We start from the raw sequence: 22113 nt of genomic DNA, 5'->3' as shown, positions 1-22113 counted from the left end.
TATATTTTAGCTGAGATTATTTCCGCTACATTATGATAAATGACTGCATTGCAAAAATTCCTACCTTAAAAAGACATAGGGAGGAATTCATGATAATGCATTTCGGCTGTTTTTGGTGCAATTTCTGACTTTTTTATGCTTCTGAATGATTTATTACCTGTGTGCAACCCAAAATAATCATTTTCAAACTGCACCCACTTTTTTCTCCAAATGTGGGTGGGGTTTCACATCAGTGGAAATTGCGCTTTATGTAGGGACGTACGCCCCATTGAGTGTGTAAAAGTTCTGACATAATATAATTTTGTCTGTTAATATACATTAAATCGTTCTAATGTCCATATATATGGCTTGTTTTGTTTTATTATGGTGTTATTGCAGTCATCATTGCTCTCATTGTAGTGATTCCACAGGACCCAATGTTTTTATAGAAAACAAGGATCCCTGTGCACTGATGATATGAAGGTTTCTTGCAGTCAAACATCTGATTTGTCAAAAGTGAGAAACAAGTACCCGGGGGCCCCAATATAAAATACTTATGGACTTTCCAGAGTAAAAAGGTCATGAGCCAATGTTGAGAAATATGATTTCAAAAACAAAGTTTCTATATAGAAGTGACTGACTATACCACATGTTGGTTTCCATCATTCTTATACTGATCTCTATTTTCTATCAGATGTAAAAATGTTGTGTTTTATTCCCTTTTCTTCTCTGTCCCTTCCTCTGTCTACTCTGTCTGATGCTCAGCGGAATCCATCTGTTGTCTATATTCCGTCTGCCCTTCTTCCTAGAGCTGGTTGGATTCTTTTCTTTCCTCTACCAATTTATTCACTAATCTGTCCCATCTGTCTGCTCAAATGTCTTGTTGTCTCATCTCAAATGTCTCAGTAGTTTTCTTTTTCCCGGTTCTCTTCCTCCCTGTGCTGTGTGCCCTGACATATATTATGTTTCCTTACTAAGTTATTACCCTGTCGCTGTGGTTATTTTATTACATTTTAACTATTACATTGCTGGAGCAGAGGTTCCTTTGCTTATTAAGCTCAAAAATGTTGTCCCTTTTCACAACTTTTTCTATGTGCCCATATGTAAATAAAGACTCCTACCACAGCTAAAACTGATGACTGTACAGCCCGGGTCACACACTTATAATGGGCAAGAGGTCGCTGCAGCTTCTCTCTCTGCATACGTATGGCCTCTATTTAGGAGGAAATAAAGAAGAAGATTATGATATTGTCCCCCCCGCCGGTTAGAGATGGTATTACAGGCAGTCCCCGGGTTACGTCCAAGATGGGTTCTGTACGTTTGTTTTTAAGTTGAATTTGTATGTAACTCGGAACTGTATATTTTATCATTGTAACCCCAGGCAAATTTTTGGGTCTCTGTGGCAATTGGATTTTACAAATGTTGGATTCTCATAAGAACCAGGATATACAATAAGGCTTAATTCCAGAGACTGTTATAGCTTTTTATTGTAACTTAAGGCTAAAGTATAGTAAATTACTAATATCCAGAGGTCTGTTTGTAACTAGGGGTCGTCTGTAAGTCAGGTGTTGTTAAGTAGGGGACCGCCTGTATCTATCTAGCTGCCCATGGCATGCTGTGCTTAGGCATCATGGAATTGAAGATGGTGTCAGATGGGAGGATCCACTTCAGTGAATGATGTCTCACACTCTGCAATCCTATTATGTACACCCCTATCATGTAAAGGGTGCAGGGATGGAAACATTTGCATTTTATATAGCTGGATAGTCTTTAAAGGAAACCTGTCACCACATATCCCCCCACCAAACCACACACAGTACATTTTAGTTTCCTTCATACATGTTCCATTGATCCATAGAATTAGAGCCACCATCTCTCTAAAAAAGATCTCAAGAGCATAGAAGAATGGCGTCGCCGGGGTGGCATTTGTCAGGAGAAGAAGAGGAAGCTTGACAGTATGCTGGAGCTCCTCCTGTCTTCATGACTGGATCTTTAGTAACAGAGGGGATAAATTAAAGTCCCATGGATAGTGGAATCAGAGAAACATATATAAAGGGAACTAAAAGGAACTGTGTGTGGTTTGGTGGGTGGATAAGTGGTGACAGGTTCTCTTTAAGATAGAAATCCTAGAGATATGCCTTCATGAACCTTCAATGAAAGCCTAAAGAAAAGAAGGTTCTCTGATCAGCCATTTGGTAGGATCAATGTATCTTTCTTAGGTTTGTTTAAAAAAGTAAAAGCAGAGTAAAGAAATAATGATAGTAGTACTTCAGTTGTTTAATTTTTATTAGAATGGTGTATGGCTGTGATTGGGTGATGAGCGACACGGCTGTTAGATCTCTTGCCAGTTTACAGCAGTAGTTCACGGATAACCATTTCATCAGCAGTTTTTCAGTATGGCTTCCAGTGTCTGCATGCTTTTAGTTTTCCTCTACATTTTTATGTGAAGTTGCTCTTAGTTCCTGCCCTTAGGGTACTCTCCAGTTACCAGACTTTAAGCAGTGCCTGTTTTTTGTTTTTTGTAATATTTGAGGAATGAGAGTTGTACATCTGGTATAGTTTTATATAAAATAATGAACAATGTGCCGCCATCTGTACAGAATGAATATTGAAGCCTTTCAAGCTTCCTTATAAGGCTGAATTATTTGATTTTGCTTTGTCTGCTTTCACAGAACAAGGAGATATTCTAGATCGTTATATATTTCTCAGCCATTGCCTTGATCGTGTTTTTTTTATCCATTATTCATTAAATTTGGAAAGCTTAAATTTATATTACAATAAGCCTGTCCTAGCCATGGTGACAGTAAACATGTATTTTCTATAGGATTGTGTTTTTATCTGGAAATAACGGTTACTCCCCTCCCCCATTTTGGGGTAGTATGACCTTATTTACATGTAAAATTCGGTGTGATGAATCGTTTGAACAGGTGGACAAGCTTAAAAAGAAAACAATGAACTGATCAGGCACTACTTTAGTTTGGTTCAAAATTAACTTAAATATTTATGTAAATAAAGTGGAAGGGCTCCGGTGGACATCACCAGATCCCCTCCATTCCCTAGGACTCTGGCTTTACTCCCCCTCTGACTCCTTCTGCACACTCCCCGCTCCCTCTGTCTGCCAGTATCTTATGGTAGCACAAAGCACATACCTGTGCTGCCAGAAGATTGGGGAGGGGGAGAGTGCTGAGGGAGCAGGGTGGAGGAAGAGAAGTGCCTCGGGGACATCACCAAAGAGGTCTCCAAGGCTCTTGATCTTACACGCCCTGTGAACTTCTTCACCTCCTGATGCTCCCTCTGCACGCTCCCCCATCCTTTCCTCTCCTCTCTGCCACAAGATGTTGGCAGACAGAGGTAGGGGAGAGTGCAGTGGGAGCAAGGAGGAGGTGAGAGAAGTGCTCTGGGGGGCTTGCTAGAGCCCTGAAGGCCAGAGGGTCTCTTGCGATGCTCCCCCCTTCCCAAACCCCTTCCGCTTCATTTACCTAAAGATTAACTTAGGCAGGAAAACTATTTCCTATGAGGGCAGAAACAAAATGTGCCATGTGCCATGAACGGGCTGCACATGCCGGCACTAAATGCAAGACTTTTCATAGATCAGTGCCCACAGTCATTATACTAACAGGCTGTGCTACCGAATTGTTACGTAGAGCTTGTCCTAGTCAGACCCGTTTCAGGTATCCGTGAACAAATGCCAGGCTGAAGCTAATTGGCCATGAAATGCGAAAAACAACAATCAGTTATTTACTGTCAAGATTTGGCACATTTGTGAATGGTTTGTTCATACTCTCTCCCAGAAAATGTGGAAATTTAAACACTGTACGAACAAGTTTTACTTCTGGTTCACATTTTTTTTTAAATGAAAAGAAGTTCTATGAAAAAAATGTATCTATACACACACATTCATCTTAGAATTTAATTAGGCTGCAGGTTTTGATAAGTATCTTTGTCAATTTCCTTAACATGATAAACACTTTTTTCCAGCTGAAGTTTTCTTATCTGTTTGAAATGGCTCTAGCCTGAGGCATATGGAAAAACGCTCTTGAGAATTCAACTGTTTGTTCCTATCCTCGGGTTGATGAATCAAGCACTGTAACTGCCTTCCTACGCTAAAATTGCTTATTGATAGACAGTACAAGAGAGACAAGATGAGAAAATATACACAAAATGATGACATGCATGTACTTGCTTTATCACACAAGTCAAGAATTTTGCTAACGCACCTACATAAAAAAAAACCTAAAATTATATTCTGAATTAAAAGCTAAATTAAAAAAAAACTGTCATTTCAACATTATTCTTTATCAGTCACTGTCTGCAGATGAATATTAGTTACGTGCCTGGTATTAACGCAATGCACCGTTAAACACATTTTTACTACTTTATAGCAACACTGAGGGTGTTTGAAGCTTAACCATTAACTTTTAGAAAGTTTTCTTTTTTTTCAGTGCACCTTTGAAATGTTAGGGTATTATTCTTCATAAAGTTACTTGTTACCCTTTTCCTATTACCGTGTTCTTTGTAAAACGATAGCACAGAAGGTGAGACTCTACTTCTTGTTAGAGCTTACAATCTAAAAAGGTGCTCTTATATGTACTAGGTAAGTGATTCCAAGTTACATAGAAAGTTTATGGGGGATTATTCCTTTCATCATTATTGGAATCATGATGTTTTAAGATATTTTAACCATCCAAGGGGCATTTGGGAAGAGAAAATTATCTACAGCCAATACTGAATAGACATAAACTGCAGTTAGATTAGAAAGAATGAAGAGTGCAATAAGCTGGGTCTACATAATGGGGGAATTCATTTCTACAATTTATATACAGTACTAGTCTCTATTGTGAGCACTATGTTTATGAAGGTTGGTGCCAGTAAACAAGGCAATGTTCTACCTCTCTTCTATGCCTTGCACCAAATTCCTCAACAGGTGTAAGGCCATTAGGGACATAGTAATAAAAATAATAAACTTTATTATCCCAAAGGAAACTTAGCGTGTTACATCCACAATGTAAAATCCAAGAAAGACATAGGCAAGAGTAAAAACAAATGAAAAACATACAAACAAGTAAAACATAGATAACTAAAACAACATCTGCTGGTAAGAATGTTTTCTTAAATCTCTATGAGCTACAACGCATAGATATAAAGTGGGAGCTGAAATCTCTGGGCCTAAAATACCCCAAAAATGATCAATATTATCTCTGATTTTATCCAATTTCTTCAATATTCCACATTGAACTTGATGGACATGTGTCTTTTTTCAACCGTATAAACTATGATACTATGATGGTACTAATGCCTCTTAAAGGACATACCCACTATTGAGGATACTTTCCTAATGATGGTAGATCCTACATGAAACATTGTCACAGTAAGTACAACAGTCTCTGCTATTTTGTAATTGAGACCAAGAATGTCAGATATTAGATATTATACCTGCTACATGTTAAGTTTTCATACACATTGGAATACTGGATTATCTCAGACATCTCAATTTCAATTTCAATTAATACACTAAAAGATAACTTTTCATGACCTCCACGACTTTTTTTTTGCATTCCTTATAAGATGCTAGTCTACTGATTTCAACTCAGTTGGGATTTTCTCTGGAGTTCACACAGTCCTCAAGAAATCACTTTTATTAATTTCATCACCCAATATGCCTTGTAGGCTCTCTGCTGTCAGTTTCCAACTAAGTACTGCCCATCTGATAGCAGAAAATCTGCCATCAAAATTAAGCATGATAAATCAGGGACACTTACTCATAGATCCAGTCTCTGTGACTGTGCCAGAATTCTTATCTGTTATCTATTAGAACCTACCATAGCCCCTCTATGATTTGGCTTATACTGTCTCGCCATCCCACCCCCCCTCTGCTTCTTCAGCACTTGTGCAGTGAGCACTTCCAGCTGTATTCTCAGCACTGAGGGAGGGTGAGACAGTGTAACAGCCTGTAAGTTCAGATCACAGAGGGGCTAGGGTAGCCCCTCAGGAACATAAGCATAATTTTAAAAGTTGATGGAGGCCATGGATAACAAATATAAAATAATTGCCACAGTCACAGTACACCGATCTATGAGTAAGTGCCCCTGGCTTTATCATGCTTGATTTCCATGGTATTTCCTTTAATTAACATATTTGAAATGAGAAAAATAGCCCATTAAATATTGCAAGAGTTGGTGTTAGTCACAATACCGTGGGCAGGACTCAACGCCTCAAAGTGAAATATGATGCAAAGAGTCCCTGCTTCCCCACTGTAATCATGATTACAGTTTGGCTCTGCTGTTCTGCAGGGAAGCAAGGGCAAATTTGACCTTAAATTTGACCTTAGTAGTGAAAGGTTCTCTTTACTACAACCATGTTACACCCATCTTAAACCAGCCTTATTATTGTTCTTGCTTAAACAGTAAACATATAGGGGCTCATTTACTAAGGGTCCACGGACCACACTATCGTCGGAATATCCGACGATTTCCAATCTCCGCCGCATTTAGAAGGGCTTTTTGTCGCACGCGATCAGATTTTGTCACAGGATTTAACATTCAAAATTTTGTCACAAGACAATACGCTTATATGCACCGGGAAGAAGAACGTGAACTCCAGCGAACCTCAGTGGGGAAGCGACACATGCAGGAAGTTGGACACACGATCTTAGTGAATCGAGGCAGCTCCGATTCCTCGTCGGACAACGCACCTCGGGGATTGCAACGGGACAGGTAAGTAAATGTGCTCCATAGTCACGATTGGTCAGTTGAACAAGTTTATTATGTTAGGATTTACACAGACCTATCCTGGTAAATTGGACTATATATATATATATATATATATATATGTATAATTCTGGTTCAGTAGGTTTTGTTTTAGAAAAGATCTTATAAATGATTTCACACCTGCCATTAAACTCGCCCTTAAATATAAGTTAAAATTTTCTCTGCACAAGTTTTTATCTTTCTGATCCAAAAATTCTTGCCTGATGGGGTCTTATGGTCACTCATTTTTATTGACTATATAAATTGTCTTAGTTGAGATAAATGTTCCAAATATGCAAACGATGTGGTATCAGCAAATGGCAGTGTTGACAATCTCATTTTCACTATTTACGACTTGGTGTATTGTACAATCATAAATCGGCTGAGAGGGAATAATTGCCTGAGGAAGAAGCTGAATTCTGTCTGTGCTGGAGGAGACCCGCAGCATATTGCTCGGAGCTATAAAAGCCTCCCTTCTGTATTTGATCTGCTGTACTATTTCACCTTCTACTCCTGTGACCCATTTCTCTTTCCATGATGTTGAACTACCACCTCCAGCATACGTTGTGTTATTTATGGGCCATTTGTGCTAAACTGAGAATGGAAATGAGGAAATAATTCATTTCCCTAAAAATAAAATTAGGTCTAATTAGGTTTCCATTGAGTCTTGGTGAAGTCATGTTTTCCATGTTGTAGAACAAAATGTAACTTATAAAACAGAGTGTGAAACTCAGTGGAGAATACCTATGAACATGGCATTTGATAATAGCATTAAGAATGAATGATGGGTCACAAATGGTACAGCAGCCAATTTTACTATACACTTGCATTTATAACCACCTTAAGTTATGGTGACACCTCTGTTTCTGGCTGCTATAGCTTTTATAGTTGTCCTCCTTTTGGCTAGGGATCTACAGGACTCAGTAGTGGATTATAATATAGGTGGTTTGGGCAGTAGTCAGCAGTAGTGAGAAGGACCTTCACCCATCAAAGAACATCTACCACCAGATTAGGCACATTTACATATTTGATCTATATATCTATATAAATAAAGAATTATTTTTATAAAAAAGTCCCATCATCCCCTAGAGGAAACGAGCAACCTTATTGGGACAGTATACCGCCGGTAATTTGATAGTAGATGTCCTTTAAATCCTAATATATATGTTCCTGCTCCTAATACACATGTACACAAGAGCCATTTCTGGAAATTTGAAGGTCCTGAAACCACATATTCAAAGCAGGCAGAAGGGACACATCCATCATTCTCCAGGAAGCTTCATTCTAGTACGATATGTGGGAAGTTAATTCCAGACTTGTAGGGGCTATTACATTCATACAGCCCAGGGCCCATGTCTTAAGGGGCTCTTGATAGGAACTTTAGCTATTGTACCCATGTTGCCTCTAGTAACCGCAGGGTAAAACTAATAAAAGTGAAATGGTTGTAATTAGAGTGTGAATTTTTGTGGTCCTTAAGGTACTATCATGACAGTATGCTAGTCATAGTGCCACCACATTCCCCATTCATTAGAGCTGATATAGCAAGCGATAACTTGAGATCTTTGACCATGCGACGGGTGTTGTGGCCAATGTTGCTGTATAATCTCGGCCTTACATCATGAACACTGGTCTTCTTAGTAGTTGACAGAAAATCAACCCCTTATAAAGGAAATCATTAAACCCCAGGGTGAGATGATGGGGCAATTAAATGCACCTTAATTCAATGGCCTAAACAGTACACTATTGGGAGGTCCTGTAGCTTCATGTTCGACTTTTTGTTTACATATTTATCAAAGAAATTACCTTGAGAGGGGCTCCTGAACAAACAAGGTAGTGGGAACCAAAGTCATAGTCTCACAGCCTCTCCTCCCAACGACTGGCAATATATTTTAATAGAGGTCAGCCAAGCACTCATAAAGACTATTAAACACTCATAAAGTGCACAGTGTATGTTCCCTAATAGGAGATCTGAGAAAGATGCTTCCAGGCACCTTTGGTAGCTTGAGCTACCAACACAACCCTGATTATATGGGTGGTCAGAACCTGTGCCTGTGGCCTATACAAATTTTTTGAATGATTTCAATTTAGCCAGTCTAAGACTTACTATGATACCAATATGAGTGTACTTAATCCATTCACATTTACATGGGCATTTGAAGATGCATCCTACCAAGGATCACTATTTCAGGTTTTGGTCAAAATAAAGTACCATGGATAGAGGAACAGGATCTCTTCATCCCCTTTGCTGCATTTATTACCCCCTATTTCACTAGTCTGTTTTAGCTTTTGAAGGTCTATGTCATTAGATGTAATTCTAGAATTGTATACATTCAGCTACTGGATTTTAAGAGTTTTAATTAATGGATTATGAAAATGTTCCCGTATACTAACAAAAAATAAAATCTCAAAAGACTATCTAGTGAAGGCCCCAACACGTCTAGCCTCCATGAATAATTAACTATGCACAAAGTGTTCTCTTCAAGCGACTTCAGTCGAGATAGAACTTCTTGTACCATATGCACGAGTTCTGAGCACAACCTCATGTTGACCGGGCACTTCCGGAATTTAATGATTCCATGTATACATTTGCCAAGTCTCCAGGTAAACATTGTGCTTCGGCTATTTACATCCCGCACTTGGCTGTCAAGGCAGCTTCTATTTTTTTTTCTGCGGCCCTGGATTTGGAGCACTCCAATGCTTTATTTAGACACGCACAGGCTCAAGCTGCTTTTCAGTTTGTTAGCAATTGTTTTGATCTGTAGCCATGACTCGAGGTACACATTGCAGCATAAATAAATAAATTTAAACATCCTCAGCACTTTCTCCTGTGCCAGAAAAGAAATGCCGTAAATTCAGCTTTTGAAATACTCCTCTTATAGGAGTGTTCCAATAATAAGAGAGTGTTTTTAAATTTCAGAGCTGGATTTAGTCAAGCAGGTCTAGCATGGCATCTAGTGTGTTAGAAACGCTGCCACCAACACTACTAGACTTGCAGTATCATGATTTGGCTCTAGCTAGATCTCACTTATTTTCTTCCCATATCCTTTTTTTGACAACTGATCCTTTACTAGAAAAACTGAACTATATGGATGTTAATATTTCTATATCCACTTGGTAAATTAGATTGTACAGTGTATTTTGGGCTGGGTTCACACCACTTTATTTGCCATATGTTGTAAGGACACGTTAGAAGGATTCAGATGTCTGCCTATACAGTAGGATACATCACCCAGGACTCCCCCTGAATGCAGGATGAGGAGTGTACAGCCGGCGATTGGCTGTGGCCGATAAACAGGAAGTTCCCCCAGTGATGTCACTATCCTAATATGAACAGTGATATCCCAGGGTCCTCCCTCCTGCAGAGCTAGGCATGCACTTAGCAAGGCTGTAAGGAGAGATATAATGCACATACATTGCTGAGACGGAGGCTGCAGGATGAAAAGGCATAGTTTGCTACGTCTTTCCATCCAGAATTTTTTGGACAGAATGTATAGTGGCCATACAGAGACAACAACTATGCCTCTGTCTGCCACTATTTGTCAATGCATACGTTAAGCGTATACGTCGGGAGCTTTCCTGACTTATACACTTAGCATATACAACAAACGTGGTGTGAACCCACACTGAATTATAATCCACTGATTATATGCAGTCATTTATTTACCCATGGTGCCACAAGTAATACATTTACCCCAATGGCACTGGAGGATGCCATAATTTTTTTATAACTTTAGTGGAGATTGACTGTTCACCCACCATACTTTTATGAGATGTTTGATGGAAAAGTTATAAAATAATAAGTGTTGAGGCCTTGACAGGTGATTATAAACTTGAAGTCATCTCTTCTTGTTATCACCACACGTGGATCCATGTAAACTGTCAGCACTAGTGAAACAACGTAAATAGTGATGTCACACATGGGTCCAACAAGTCACAGTGACGTATTACTATGTATAAGCATATGGTAGGATATTCTGCTGCCATTTGTTGTATGGATAAATCGGCAATCCTACCAACATATCCTTGCAACCGCCTGCAAAAAAGAGATGGAAATCTAGCCAGGATATAATAATTGCAATTCCTTGTATATATATTATAAATCCCACTGCTTTTAGCTACAAATATGAACATATCCTTAAACATGTAGCCAATGATGTAACAACTGTACATTGTAAGCATGTACAGGAAACGTGTGATGTCACCTTCACTCTATTCACTCTGATTATATTTCTTGCACCCAGGAGCACTCAGTATTCATTATATTAATTTAGAGAAACTGCTTGAAATTTGGTGTGCTAACAGTCTGTGCGTATGCCGACCCTTATTCCTGGTCTGCCGGTGATTTAAATAATTGCTTAGAGGAGATGAGCTCGGGCACAGTATTTATGGACGCGATATAGCGGGCTGCATACAATGACAGAATTGGCAATTTAAAAGGAAAAGTATTTTTACATACTTTCGCTCTGTATACTTCATGGCACTTTTGCTGTCTCTTTTATGTCATAAATCAGAATGGCGCTGTGTATTTACAGTGCTGTAGAGTAAAATGTCTTATGCTAAGACTTAAAATTGCTACATTGTAATTGAATTAGCCAGCGTGATATTACTTCCAGAGCGGCAGTCATAAAATGTTCTGCTCTATACCTGAAATGTTTTGTAGTATTTTTCTTGCGGTGTCATTAATATAGCTTTTTTTTTTCTCGATCGCAATAAATTCTCTCTTGTTGCAATTCCTAATATGGATTTAACAATTTAAAGGAGAATAGGATAACCACATCTACAAGTTGTTTGCCTGGAGTGGTAGACGTTTCTATCTACCTAGTTGAAAGAGAGGTGACTGACGTTCTTCATTGAGTGGTTTTCTTACATCCTGCTGCTCATCGCTTTATCATTAATCCTTCCTCAAGGCCAGAAGTATAATGGTATTATGGGGTTTCCTTGTGTTTTCATATTGTCCATGGACATTGTATGATCTATCAGCACTCAGCAGCATTGGGAATTGCACAGAAGAATTAATTCTGTGTGTTCTTATTTTCCCTATTGTAAGTAGTTATCATTTAACTGGTCCGAACATTATAAGAGGTAGCAGACACCACCAGCCGGTCACTCCAGGACATCTATAGGCCCCAAATGCAGCAAATGCTATACTGTAGTCAGGCAATGTGGAGGCACAATTATTTCCAATGCAAATTGAAATAACGATAATGGCCCACATTTACTAAAAACTGTGCAAACTGCACTGTGCGGCACATGTATCATAAATCTGGCTTTGTCCATCTGTTTTTTGGGGGAATTTTGATGGCTTTTCTGCTGCTCAGATGTATCTTACCGTTATTTCCATATTGAAAAATTTGGTGTTTAGTCTTTAGTAAATTTGCCACTTTTTAAAACAGTTTCCAAAAGTCACAATTGGTTCTAAGCTAATTTCTACACATGTAGATTTGCGCCAAATTTTTGGGCGACTTTTTAAATAAGTCGCAAATTTCACATGTGGATTCAGGTAATAACGCAGAGAACACTGCAGAAAACTAGACAATGATGAACTTTGAAGGGAGACAGTTTTAGGCACAAAGAAAGTTGCAAATGAGTACAAGCACTATGAAAAGTCTCAAAAATTAAAGAAATAGGCAAGTATGATACATGTGTTCAGGATTTGTGGCGCACATTCTTCATGAATATTGTGCCCTCTGTAATGCGCCTGGTCCAACTGTGCACTGAAACGCCCATTTTAGTGCAGAAATGTGTGTCACATAAAGAATAGTGCAGCCGTGACACAAAAAGATCCAAAAATTGATAGCAGTGCCTGGACTGAAAAAAGGCTGGTATAATCAACATATAGCATGCAACATATCCAAATATTTCACCAGTTTAGATGGAAGGAACACATTATGGGACAAACTGTTAGAAATTTCTGCAACAAAATCTGTCATATGTGAATCCGCAATTATCCATTTAATAAAAAGTAGCATAAATTTCTCATAGAAAAATTCCACTTTTAAAGATTATGCATAATGTATATACTTAAGACCAACAGATGGTCGAGAAAAAGAATAATTGCAGTAATTGATCACTTTGTGAGATGTGAAATTTCATCTTGTTGAAAGATGCGTACTTTAGAAGATGGTTTACATATGGCCATTTTGCAGCTAGTTGTAGCTTTAATTCCTCCCATCATCACTATACTTGTATATTTGTAATGTGCATAATGTACAACTGGTGTGTCAGCACCTGTCCAGCAAACGTGCAACCACAACCAGGCTTGGGGCTAGCTGTCAGACTATGTAAGTGGTGGTGAACTCACCCTGCGATGTCCCTGCGGACTAAGGCCCTGCCTAAAGCAGATAAACCGCCCTGGTAAAGATGAACCCATTATCAGGAACCTAACTGACGGACCCTGAGCGACCCTACAAGATGACAGGGAAGGCTTACTTCGTCAGGCAGCTGCTGGATGGTAGAGCGGAAAGGTAAACGGAATACAGGAATAGACCAGTGTTCACACTGGTGCACAGAATACAAACACAAGTCAAAGACAGGTCAAACCGGGAGATACAACACTGAGGGACAAACAACAGATATACAGATCTTCAGCTGGGTAATATACAGGTCAGGTCAAGATACAGGCAGACAAGCGGAGACAAACAAACCGGGTCAAAACCAAGATGGCTACAAATCGAATACAAAACACAGAATACCAAACAAGATAGCAAGAGCTCTAGATACACAGGTAAGACTTGAAATAACCAGCCAGGCCTGATGGGAATAGGCAAGTATATAAGGCAGTTCCCGGACACGCCTCCAGTAGCACACTGGGGAAACTGTCCATCAGGCTAGTAACCCTTGCTGGGCAGGACTGAAATGCAAGGAGCAGGGTGTGGCTCAGTTAATCCAAACACAAACACTAAGCCACAGTTCACACACAATAAAACGCCATCTATTCTGCCAACTGCGGATAGAGCGACGTTTAGGCTCGGACGTTACATGGTGCTAACAAAAAGCAGTTTTGATTTCCCAATGGCCACCAATCGGTCACTGCTTTCACTTAGTAAAGGACATTTAGAAAATGGTTTTCTCTTTAAAAGGGTATAGGTTTTCCAGTTGTTATGGTAAAAGGTTTTCCCATTCTAAGAAGAACTCACAAGGCTGCATCCATCCAGACCAGAAGTGCAAGCATCACATTCATCACAAACCAGTCCCTGGCTCAGTGGTCAACGTCAGAATTAATGTGACATCAACACTTCCAGTCCAACTGGACCAGAGGACAGGACCCTTGGTGACTTTCACATTGGTATATTTTTTTATTTTCTATTTTTTGACAAATCCTTCTTCCTACCTCTCTACATAGAAAACCTAGAAACTTGTAGCTGACTGAACATATATATGTATTTGTAGAGTATTTTAGGGGTAATAGCCAGTGAATCATCTGAATATCTAGGTTAATATATCTGCTGAGATGAAAGAGTTCAGGAAGGTATGGTGTTTGCACTTTTATAAGGAGCGCTCTATATATATGCCATATATCTGACCCAAAGCTACTACATGTTAGCAGTGGATTCCAATTAGGGATGTGCGCACCCGTTCAGGTTCACAGAGTTTGGTGAAACTGATCGTGAACGTTGGGTTCAAGTTTGTATGCCCAAACCCAAATGCTCACCCCCACTGGTAACACCCACAATCAGTGCTGTTATTTCGCCTGTGTGTGCATGCAATTTTCCTTAGGATCATCGCAATCAAGACATGTCATAGAAACAGTTATGGTATTTAGGGTGTATTCACATGAACGTTTGGGGGACGTAATATCTGGCAAGTCCCCCATAAGTGTCTATTGCGCCTGGGCAGCGCCCATCTCTCCTCCTCTCCAGCACGCCTCCAGGCAGGTGCACCCCTAAAAAGTTTGACACCCGTGTTAATGGCAGGGTGTGAGCCCAAATGCTGGACCCAGACTTCTTCCTAAAGTCCGGTGACCCACACCTGTAATGTTCAGCACGGACTCGCACATTTTAAGTATGGGTCTGCTCATCCCTATTTCCAATCTCATCTGAATGAATGCCATTAATATTACCTCTGGACTGGCTGAAGTTTGCAGCTCATCTCAGGCACTCAGACCTGATTCCAATCATTTCAGCTGCTTTAAAGAAGGACTTAAGCTCTTTAATGTATTCTTCTATATAGTAGATACAAGTACACATATTGGGACACAGTTCGTGAGTGAGAGTACAGTAGATAATAATTATATCCTGTCGTAGAGACAATAGGGGGATATTAAGTGCAAGTAGCTCTTTGATGTTTATTTCTCATGTAGACTGCTTTAATGCCTGATGTTACATCTTGTTGCCAATTCCACCATGTGGTGTACTTCTGTACATGAGAGAATAAACTTTAATGCAATGCATTGTGTCCTTTCCTATAGGGAAACAGGGGATGCTGAGTGTTCTTTTAACTTTTTGCTTTGTGGCAGTAATATTTGTACAATAGCAGGAAAGGAAACAACGTGATAAACTGATATCATAACATTGGAGTCATATTACATGATGTATCTAGAGTTATGACATCAGTTTATCATCTTGTTTGGTTATTGATTTTGTGTCAACAACTAATGGGTATTTTTCAGTACGGTTATTCTTTTTTTTTTTGGAAAAATTATAATGAATCACGTGTCAGTTCAATTATCAGTTTTATAATGTCAAATAACACACCGACGTATTAAACTTGAGATATATAAATAGAATTGTCTAAATTTCTGGATCATTGCTACATGGAATTGTGTGACCAGGGGATGACCCTTTTATCGACAGGAAGTTAACAGAGAAGCTTCCTATAGAACAAGAGTCTAGCCACGTTTACACCAGGCAAGTGCGTCGGCACGGGGACAGTAACGCCCTGTGCCGGCCCACTCCTGGCCGGCCCCGCCCCCTCATGCCCCTTCACATTTGCCCGGTTACATTTGCAACATCTACCCCATGTATGTATCTGATCACATGGCAGTATCATGGCATGATCACAGCATGCCTTCATGGACTTCTACTCTTCCCCTGCCTCCATAAAGGCTTCTGTGATTTCATGTGATCAGATACATCCATGGGGTAGACTGTGCAAATGTAACAGCACCTTAGATGACATCACCCATGTCTCATGACACAAAGTGGCCAATGATCTAACAGCTCTTGCTTAATGTTCCACACAACAGCATGTTCTGTAGCAGTGAGACCTGTTAATCAACAACAAGGGGGCATTGGATTTATTTACTGTCATTGGATTTGCATATCATTTTACAAACTGATTTTTTAACATTTCAGCCATGTAAAGTAACCATTTAGGGATAACAGCAATGCTGTTTAGTAAAAGTTTCTAATTAAGTATTTATTTTTGGTGTGCATTAATTTGCAGATTCTCTTTAACTCCTGCTTCATACATTTACATTTTTTATATTTACATATCTGATGTGCAGAGAAAAAAACAACATACATATTTGTGAAATTCTGAAAAAATAAAAACAAACATTTTTCTCAACAATTGAATCCCCTTGTCAATTTACTGAGCCATTAGACCACAAGAGTGTTTGGTGTCGATGACACAGAGTGGAATTATGAATAGCTATGCGGCTTCTGATTTCTAAGTGAGATGCTGTAAGTGGTATTCTCTAGACATTGATTGAATGCCTTTGTTGAAATGTGAGTTCCTTTCCTTCTGTATTTTTCTTCTAGTAATACATTGAATGCCTCTTACAAATCTGCGCTTTTTCTAATGTGTGTGTTGTACCGCCATGATGATATTATTACGTTTTTCATGAATCTGGCACTTCCTGCACTGCTTGATAGAGTGCACCAACTTTTTTTTGTGCACCTTTAACATTAGGCGACATGCTTCTATTGGGCTTTGCATGTTAAACATGGTGCAGGGTCCGTCTGTGCAACAGAACGCCCATTTCAATGACGAAATTTGTGTTGCATGCAGAATATTGCAGCCGCGACACAAAAGGGCACGGACACTACTAAAATGAAGGTGCAAGTTTTTTGCACTTAAAAGAACATGTACAGTCCAACAGAAAACTGGCGCTCTGTCTTTAGTAAATGTGCCACGTAGTCTATAGTTTTACAAAACTGAACCAAAGTGACTACTTGTGCCACCATACAACCTCCAACAGAGAGGCCTACCAAAGGCTCCTGTTTTTCCTACCTATACCGTAAGAGTGAGTATAATAAGGGGAGTTTATTAAGACTGGCGTATTGAGCACCAGCCTTAGCAAATCCAGAGGGTCTCTCACCTGCTGTAATGAAATCTCTACCAGGTCTGATCTGGGGGTGATTTCGGTTGTAGCCTGTTGAATACAGCAAAGCTGAAGGCCTTCTATAAGCTTTCCGGTTTACCAGATATTTTTTAATTTTTAAGCAAATTTAATTTGTGTCTTTATTCAAATGAGCACCAAAGGCATGGCCTCACCCACTGACCCACCCATTTTATTCTTTCAACATTGTTCAGCAACTGAGAAGAACAAATGTGTTCTTTGTCCTTAATACTATGACTAAACGTTAACGTTAACCATTTTCACTAGGATCGTAGCTCCATGTTACTTCATTGCTGACCGCGACATTTAAAGGGTTAAAGCCGGTATTACCAATGGGTGTTTTAGGAGTGCTCAGACCATGAGCTCCCTTCAAACATCTTTAACTTAAGGCTAGCAACCCATCAATCAGCTTTCCCAGGTGAGCCCAAACAATGAACACAAACTTTTGGCTGAAGTCCGTGTTCGGGTACCCAAACCTGCAATGTTCGGCATGGATCAAAAAAAAACGTCCGCTCAACCCTAGACATGACACAAATTGCACCAAAAATATGTCCAAACATGGGTATTTTAATGGCATGAATTAAGAAAACGTCCCTACAGTCTTAAACTTTGTTATATTTATCATCCAGCATCCGACACGTTGATAAATCTGGTGCACTGTAATACGCTCTATCTCACTTTGCACTGTCTAACTTAAAGACACTTTTGATATATCTGCTCCATTGTACTTTATGGTACAAAAGTTGGAGAGAAGTGAAGGGACTTTGGATTTTTTAATTAATAAATAATAATCTAGTGATTCCTGTGTTTACAATCTAGAGAAGCTTCATCCATCAGCAGCATACATATTTAATTCTCTGTGAGACTCTGATACACAGCTATGTCTTGAATATACATTAGGTGGACAGAACCGTTCTATTGGTGATAAATTGTAATAACAGTCACTAGAATTTAAATGACATTGAATTATTACATAGAGGAACACACAATAGACATGTATTAGATACTGGGAACAGATTGCCCTGTCTGTACTTGCCATAATGTGAAAAAAGTCTGTTATTTACACTGCCAGTAATGTGCTAGTATACCCAGCATGCAAGTGCCAGCTTCCTGCATTATTATTAAAGTTCACATCTTCTATACACATAGGAAATAGTTCTTGGAATGCACAGACATATTGATACATGGAGATGATTGTAAATGAAGTAAAATATTTTCACTACATTCATTACCATTACCATTGTTTTATCCTGTCTAGTATGTGATATATTCTGTAGACTACTACATAAGGTGAATTTTTCTTTCAATGTATCAGACATCAAAAGATGCGTTCTCCACTGTCTCCGTCACATGGATCAAATCCAGCTTCAGCAGAGAAGCAGACTCCCACAGAGATTCCATTTAACCCCAGACAGACTCCCTTCCAGCACATCGACCTACACTACAGCTCATAGATAATAAGCCACAAGCTCTGTACAAGCTTCTACACAGACTTTAACATTGTGGGGCATATTTTTTCAATGCAATGTTTTTTTTAGTAATTGCATTCAAAAGAATAACATTGAAACTGTACACCACCGACATGTCTAAAAGAGAAGATATCCATAGACACGGTATGCACATAAGTTAGTTTGCTAGGGTTTAGAAGCAAAAGCAAATTAAAGATCCTAAACAGTCACACAAAAAGTCAACTTGCCCCTACACTCAGAAATCCACCTAAATTATAGCATGGAGAGGTTGTGGGAAAAACACAATTTTTGTATATTATTTAAGGTGACGCCCCTCCACGGGAAATTCAGACATGGGGATTCTGAAACAGATATTTGGCAGACTAGGCTTTCCAGGAGTGTAGGGCTCTTCCTCCGGTCCAATTGTAGGGACAATCAATCCATGCAATAAGCTGACATCCACGCGAGTGTTTCTTTTTTCCCACTACCTCTCCAAGTTTACCATTGTCCTGGCCATCCCTGGCCATCCCAAACTGGACCACAGGAAACACAGTTGACCAAAATTGTATTATTATACATGTACAGACGGTCCCCTACTTAAGAACACTCGACTTACATATGACCCCTAGTTACAAACGGAACTCTGGATATTGGTAATTTACTGTACTTTAGTCCTAGGCTACAATAAACCGCTATAACAGTTACTACAGGTGTCTGTAATGAAGATTTTGTGTTAATATTGATTCTTATGACAACCCAACATATTTAAAATCCAATTGTCACAGAGACCAAAAAAGTTCTGTCTGGGATTACAATGATAAAATATACAGTTCCGACTTACATACAAATTCAACTTAAGAACAAATCTACAGATCCTATCTTGTATGTAACCCGGGGACTGCCTGTACTGAAGTCGTGCCTTGAAAACAACCAATTAAGTTGCGAATACTAGTGTACTAGGACACCAGTACGTAAGACACACGCCATTACAGGAGGCTAGTCCAAAATATGCCAATTTTCTGGGATTTCATGCATTTCACAAATATGCCTTTAAATCCTGGACTCCCTCGTGCAGTTGTTTCTCCTCCGAATCTCAACTAAAGCATTATGCTGCCTGCAGTACCATACGCATCCAATTTCTGTATTACGTACACCTATGTGTATAATGTCCAACAGCATGAATTGTGTCTGCTTTTACCTGCATGCCTCACAAATTGTGACAGACAGAGGTAATTGATGTAAAGAGAACACAAATTGACATTAAGTAAGGCAGATTCATTAAGCCTTTTTACATTAATTTAGTTCCCTTGATGGTCAGGCAGTCTCACAGCCCCTGGCGCGTGGAAAACTGATTTTTCACAGCCGTAAGAAGAGCTTCCAGTCACCTGTATGTGACATGAATTGAAATGAGGTCCAGGTTGCACAAGGAAATGCTTGGGATTATCCAGAAAGCCAGCACTTGCTACCTGATAGGAGCATTCATTATTGTACCGGAGCTGACACAAACGGGACTGCTGGTGCAATGTCGTTTCCTGCCTGATAAGGGTTAAGTCTGTTTTCCTGTTTTCATGCTCTTTTTTATATTATTGTCAACCGTCACTTTTATTTTTCTTCGTCCTCTGAACATCTGCGCGGTGATTCCTGTGTGTGACACCTCAACATCCTCTTTACTACCCCAGAGACAATGGTCATGTGCTATTGCTGATTTGTTGTGTGCGTACTGCATTTTTATTTGTAGGCATCCTCCAGGCGACACAGGTCTGTATGTAAACTAGGCCTTATTATTATTGTTTTCTCTAGCACAGAAAACGCCTGAGCTCTGCTCCTTAAAACACTCTCCACGTGCCAAATTGTTAACAACTAAGACATTTTCTGGTGTTGTTTTTTTTACAGATGGAAATACAGTACGTATACGGAAGCTATTAGCACTATAATTGCTGTCTGTCACTATGACAACAAGCCGCTGCAGTCACCTACCTGAGGTCTTACCAGACTGCACAAGCTCCGCACCCTCCGGAAAGACTGTGGAAGATTGTAGCAGTCTCGTGAATGGACAGCCACAGTATGTCATGCAAGTTTCAGCAAAGGACGGTCAGCTGCTGTCAACAGTAGTGCGGACTCTAACCACACAGAGGTAATTCCAGCTTATTCATACTTCATTTTCATTATTTTTTGACTGAAATATGATGGTTAACAAAGCCGAGCTCTGTGCCGGTGCCTGAAACAATGTGCTGGAAGAGACTTAACACAGAGCAGTGGGGAACCTTAGTTCTCCGATAGATGTGTTGAGACATGAACGTATGATAATTCCAATTTAATTGCTAAATAAAGAAACTTATGTGAGCATTTTGTTATTACATTTTACCTTTTTTAATTTCCTACAAGTTTTGGTAAAGTGGATGTGTAGTGAATTTGCAAAACCCAGCACATGTACAGTGAATGTATCCCGATGTAAGTAAAACGTAGGGTTTGTTTTGGGAGATCTCCGTGTTCTTAAAGAGACTTAGGTAGACTTACTGTAACTCACTGCTGATCTGGAGCCCATACACACAGGACAGTTATCAGGCATGAATTTTCTCATACATTTTTGTTCTGGATTATTGGCCCAGTAATGAGAAATCTTCTATTTCTCAGTTTTCTGTAAAGTTGAAAGTAGTCTATGATTTTATGTTTCTGGCTAAAGAGAAACAAAAAAATATGAGCAAAGTTAACTGAACCCTTTGGTTACAGGCTTATATCCACAGTGGACTACCTAACTTTATATATTAATTTGTGCAATATACAGTATATGTATAAAGAATTTCTACTTATCATGAGACACATTCATACAGATTTTGGCTTAGGTTTGCTGACCTTTTCACTAATTTAAACCCCAATGTAAAGCATCAATGTAATTTTACAAAGTAAGGGCTCATTCAAACTAACGTAATGGGGACTGATATGCAGGCGCACCTTTTGCAACTGTATATCGGTCTCCGTTGACGTCTATGGCACCCAGTCACTGACACTACCAGAACACCTATAACCATGAGGAGTCTTAGTGACAGCCTAATAGTCCTCCATCTGGGACTGTTTTAATCATAACTGCCATGAATAACTACAACCTATCAAGGAAAAGCCAGGATTCAGTGGATTTTAAATGTTACAAAAAAATCGTAATTTTATTAATACATACAAATAAAATAGTACATTGGAACAGACATAGACAGAAATACCAGCGTTATGTTGGAGGGATAACAAAAACATCTGGGGGACATGTTAATATACCACCCCAAGAATACCACCAATTTGACAAAATAAGTAGGCAATGTAAAACATCAGTTACCTAGCATCATAATTACTGCGTCCACTTAGATGATTGACACCCCAACACGCGTTTCGACATGCTGCCATCATCACTGTGGGCACCCAGTAACTGTGCGGTGATCACACGTTGTTTTACCGCATATGGATTGCCTGACGAAGGTCCGAGTACCGGACCGAAACGCAATGCAATTTATTGGTCTTTTAATCAATAAAATCCGATATTAATTATATATATCGGGAGTCCGGAGTATACTTGAGTGCTCAAAGCTACGTGTATGTAGAGTATCAGTTGGATCGTTACGTTTTACCGCATCGTAACCGTGCATAGCGAAATATAGGACATGTGTTATGG

General features: G+C 39.4%; 1 protein-coding gene across 3 annotated transcripts in view; it reads left to right on the top strand.

The window, feature by feature from the left end:
- Positions 1-22113, top strand: part of MARCHF3 (membrane associated ring-CH-type finger 3) — a 137953-nt gene that overhangs the window by 54318 nt on the left and 61522 nt on the right. The window contains exons 1-2 of one of the 3 annotated variants that reach the window (XM_072141598.1): positions 19858-20000; positions 20349-20589. In XM_072141598.1, the coding sequence (XP_071997699.1) occupies positions 20405-20589 (185 nt within the window). In that variant the 5' untranslated portion in view covers positions 19858-20000; positions 20349-20404. Of the gene's footprint in view, positions 1-19857; positions 20001-20037; positions 20214-20348; positions 20590-22113 lie in introns of those variants that run through there. The other 2 variants (XM_072141591.1, XM_072141581.1) reach the window with 2 other exon arrangements.

The sequence above is a fragment of the Engystomops pustulosus genome, chromosome 1 (genome assembly GCF_040894005.1).
Source record: "Engystomops pustulosus chromosome 1, aEngPut4.maternal, whole genome shotgun sequence".
In the NCBI taxonomy this organism is placed as follows: domain Eukaryota; kingdom Metazoa; phylum Chordata; class Amphibia; order Anura; family Leptodactylidae; genus Engystomops; species Engystomops pustulosus.
Note: the sequence above shows the minus strand (reverse complement) of the source record. Positions and strands in the feature narration are given on the sequence as shown.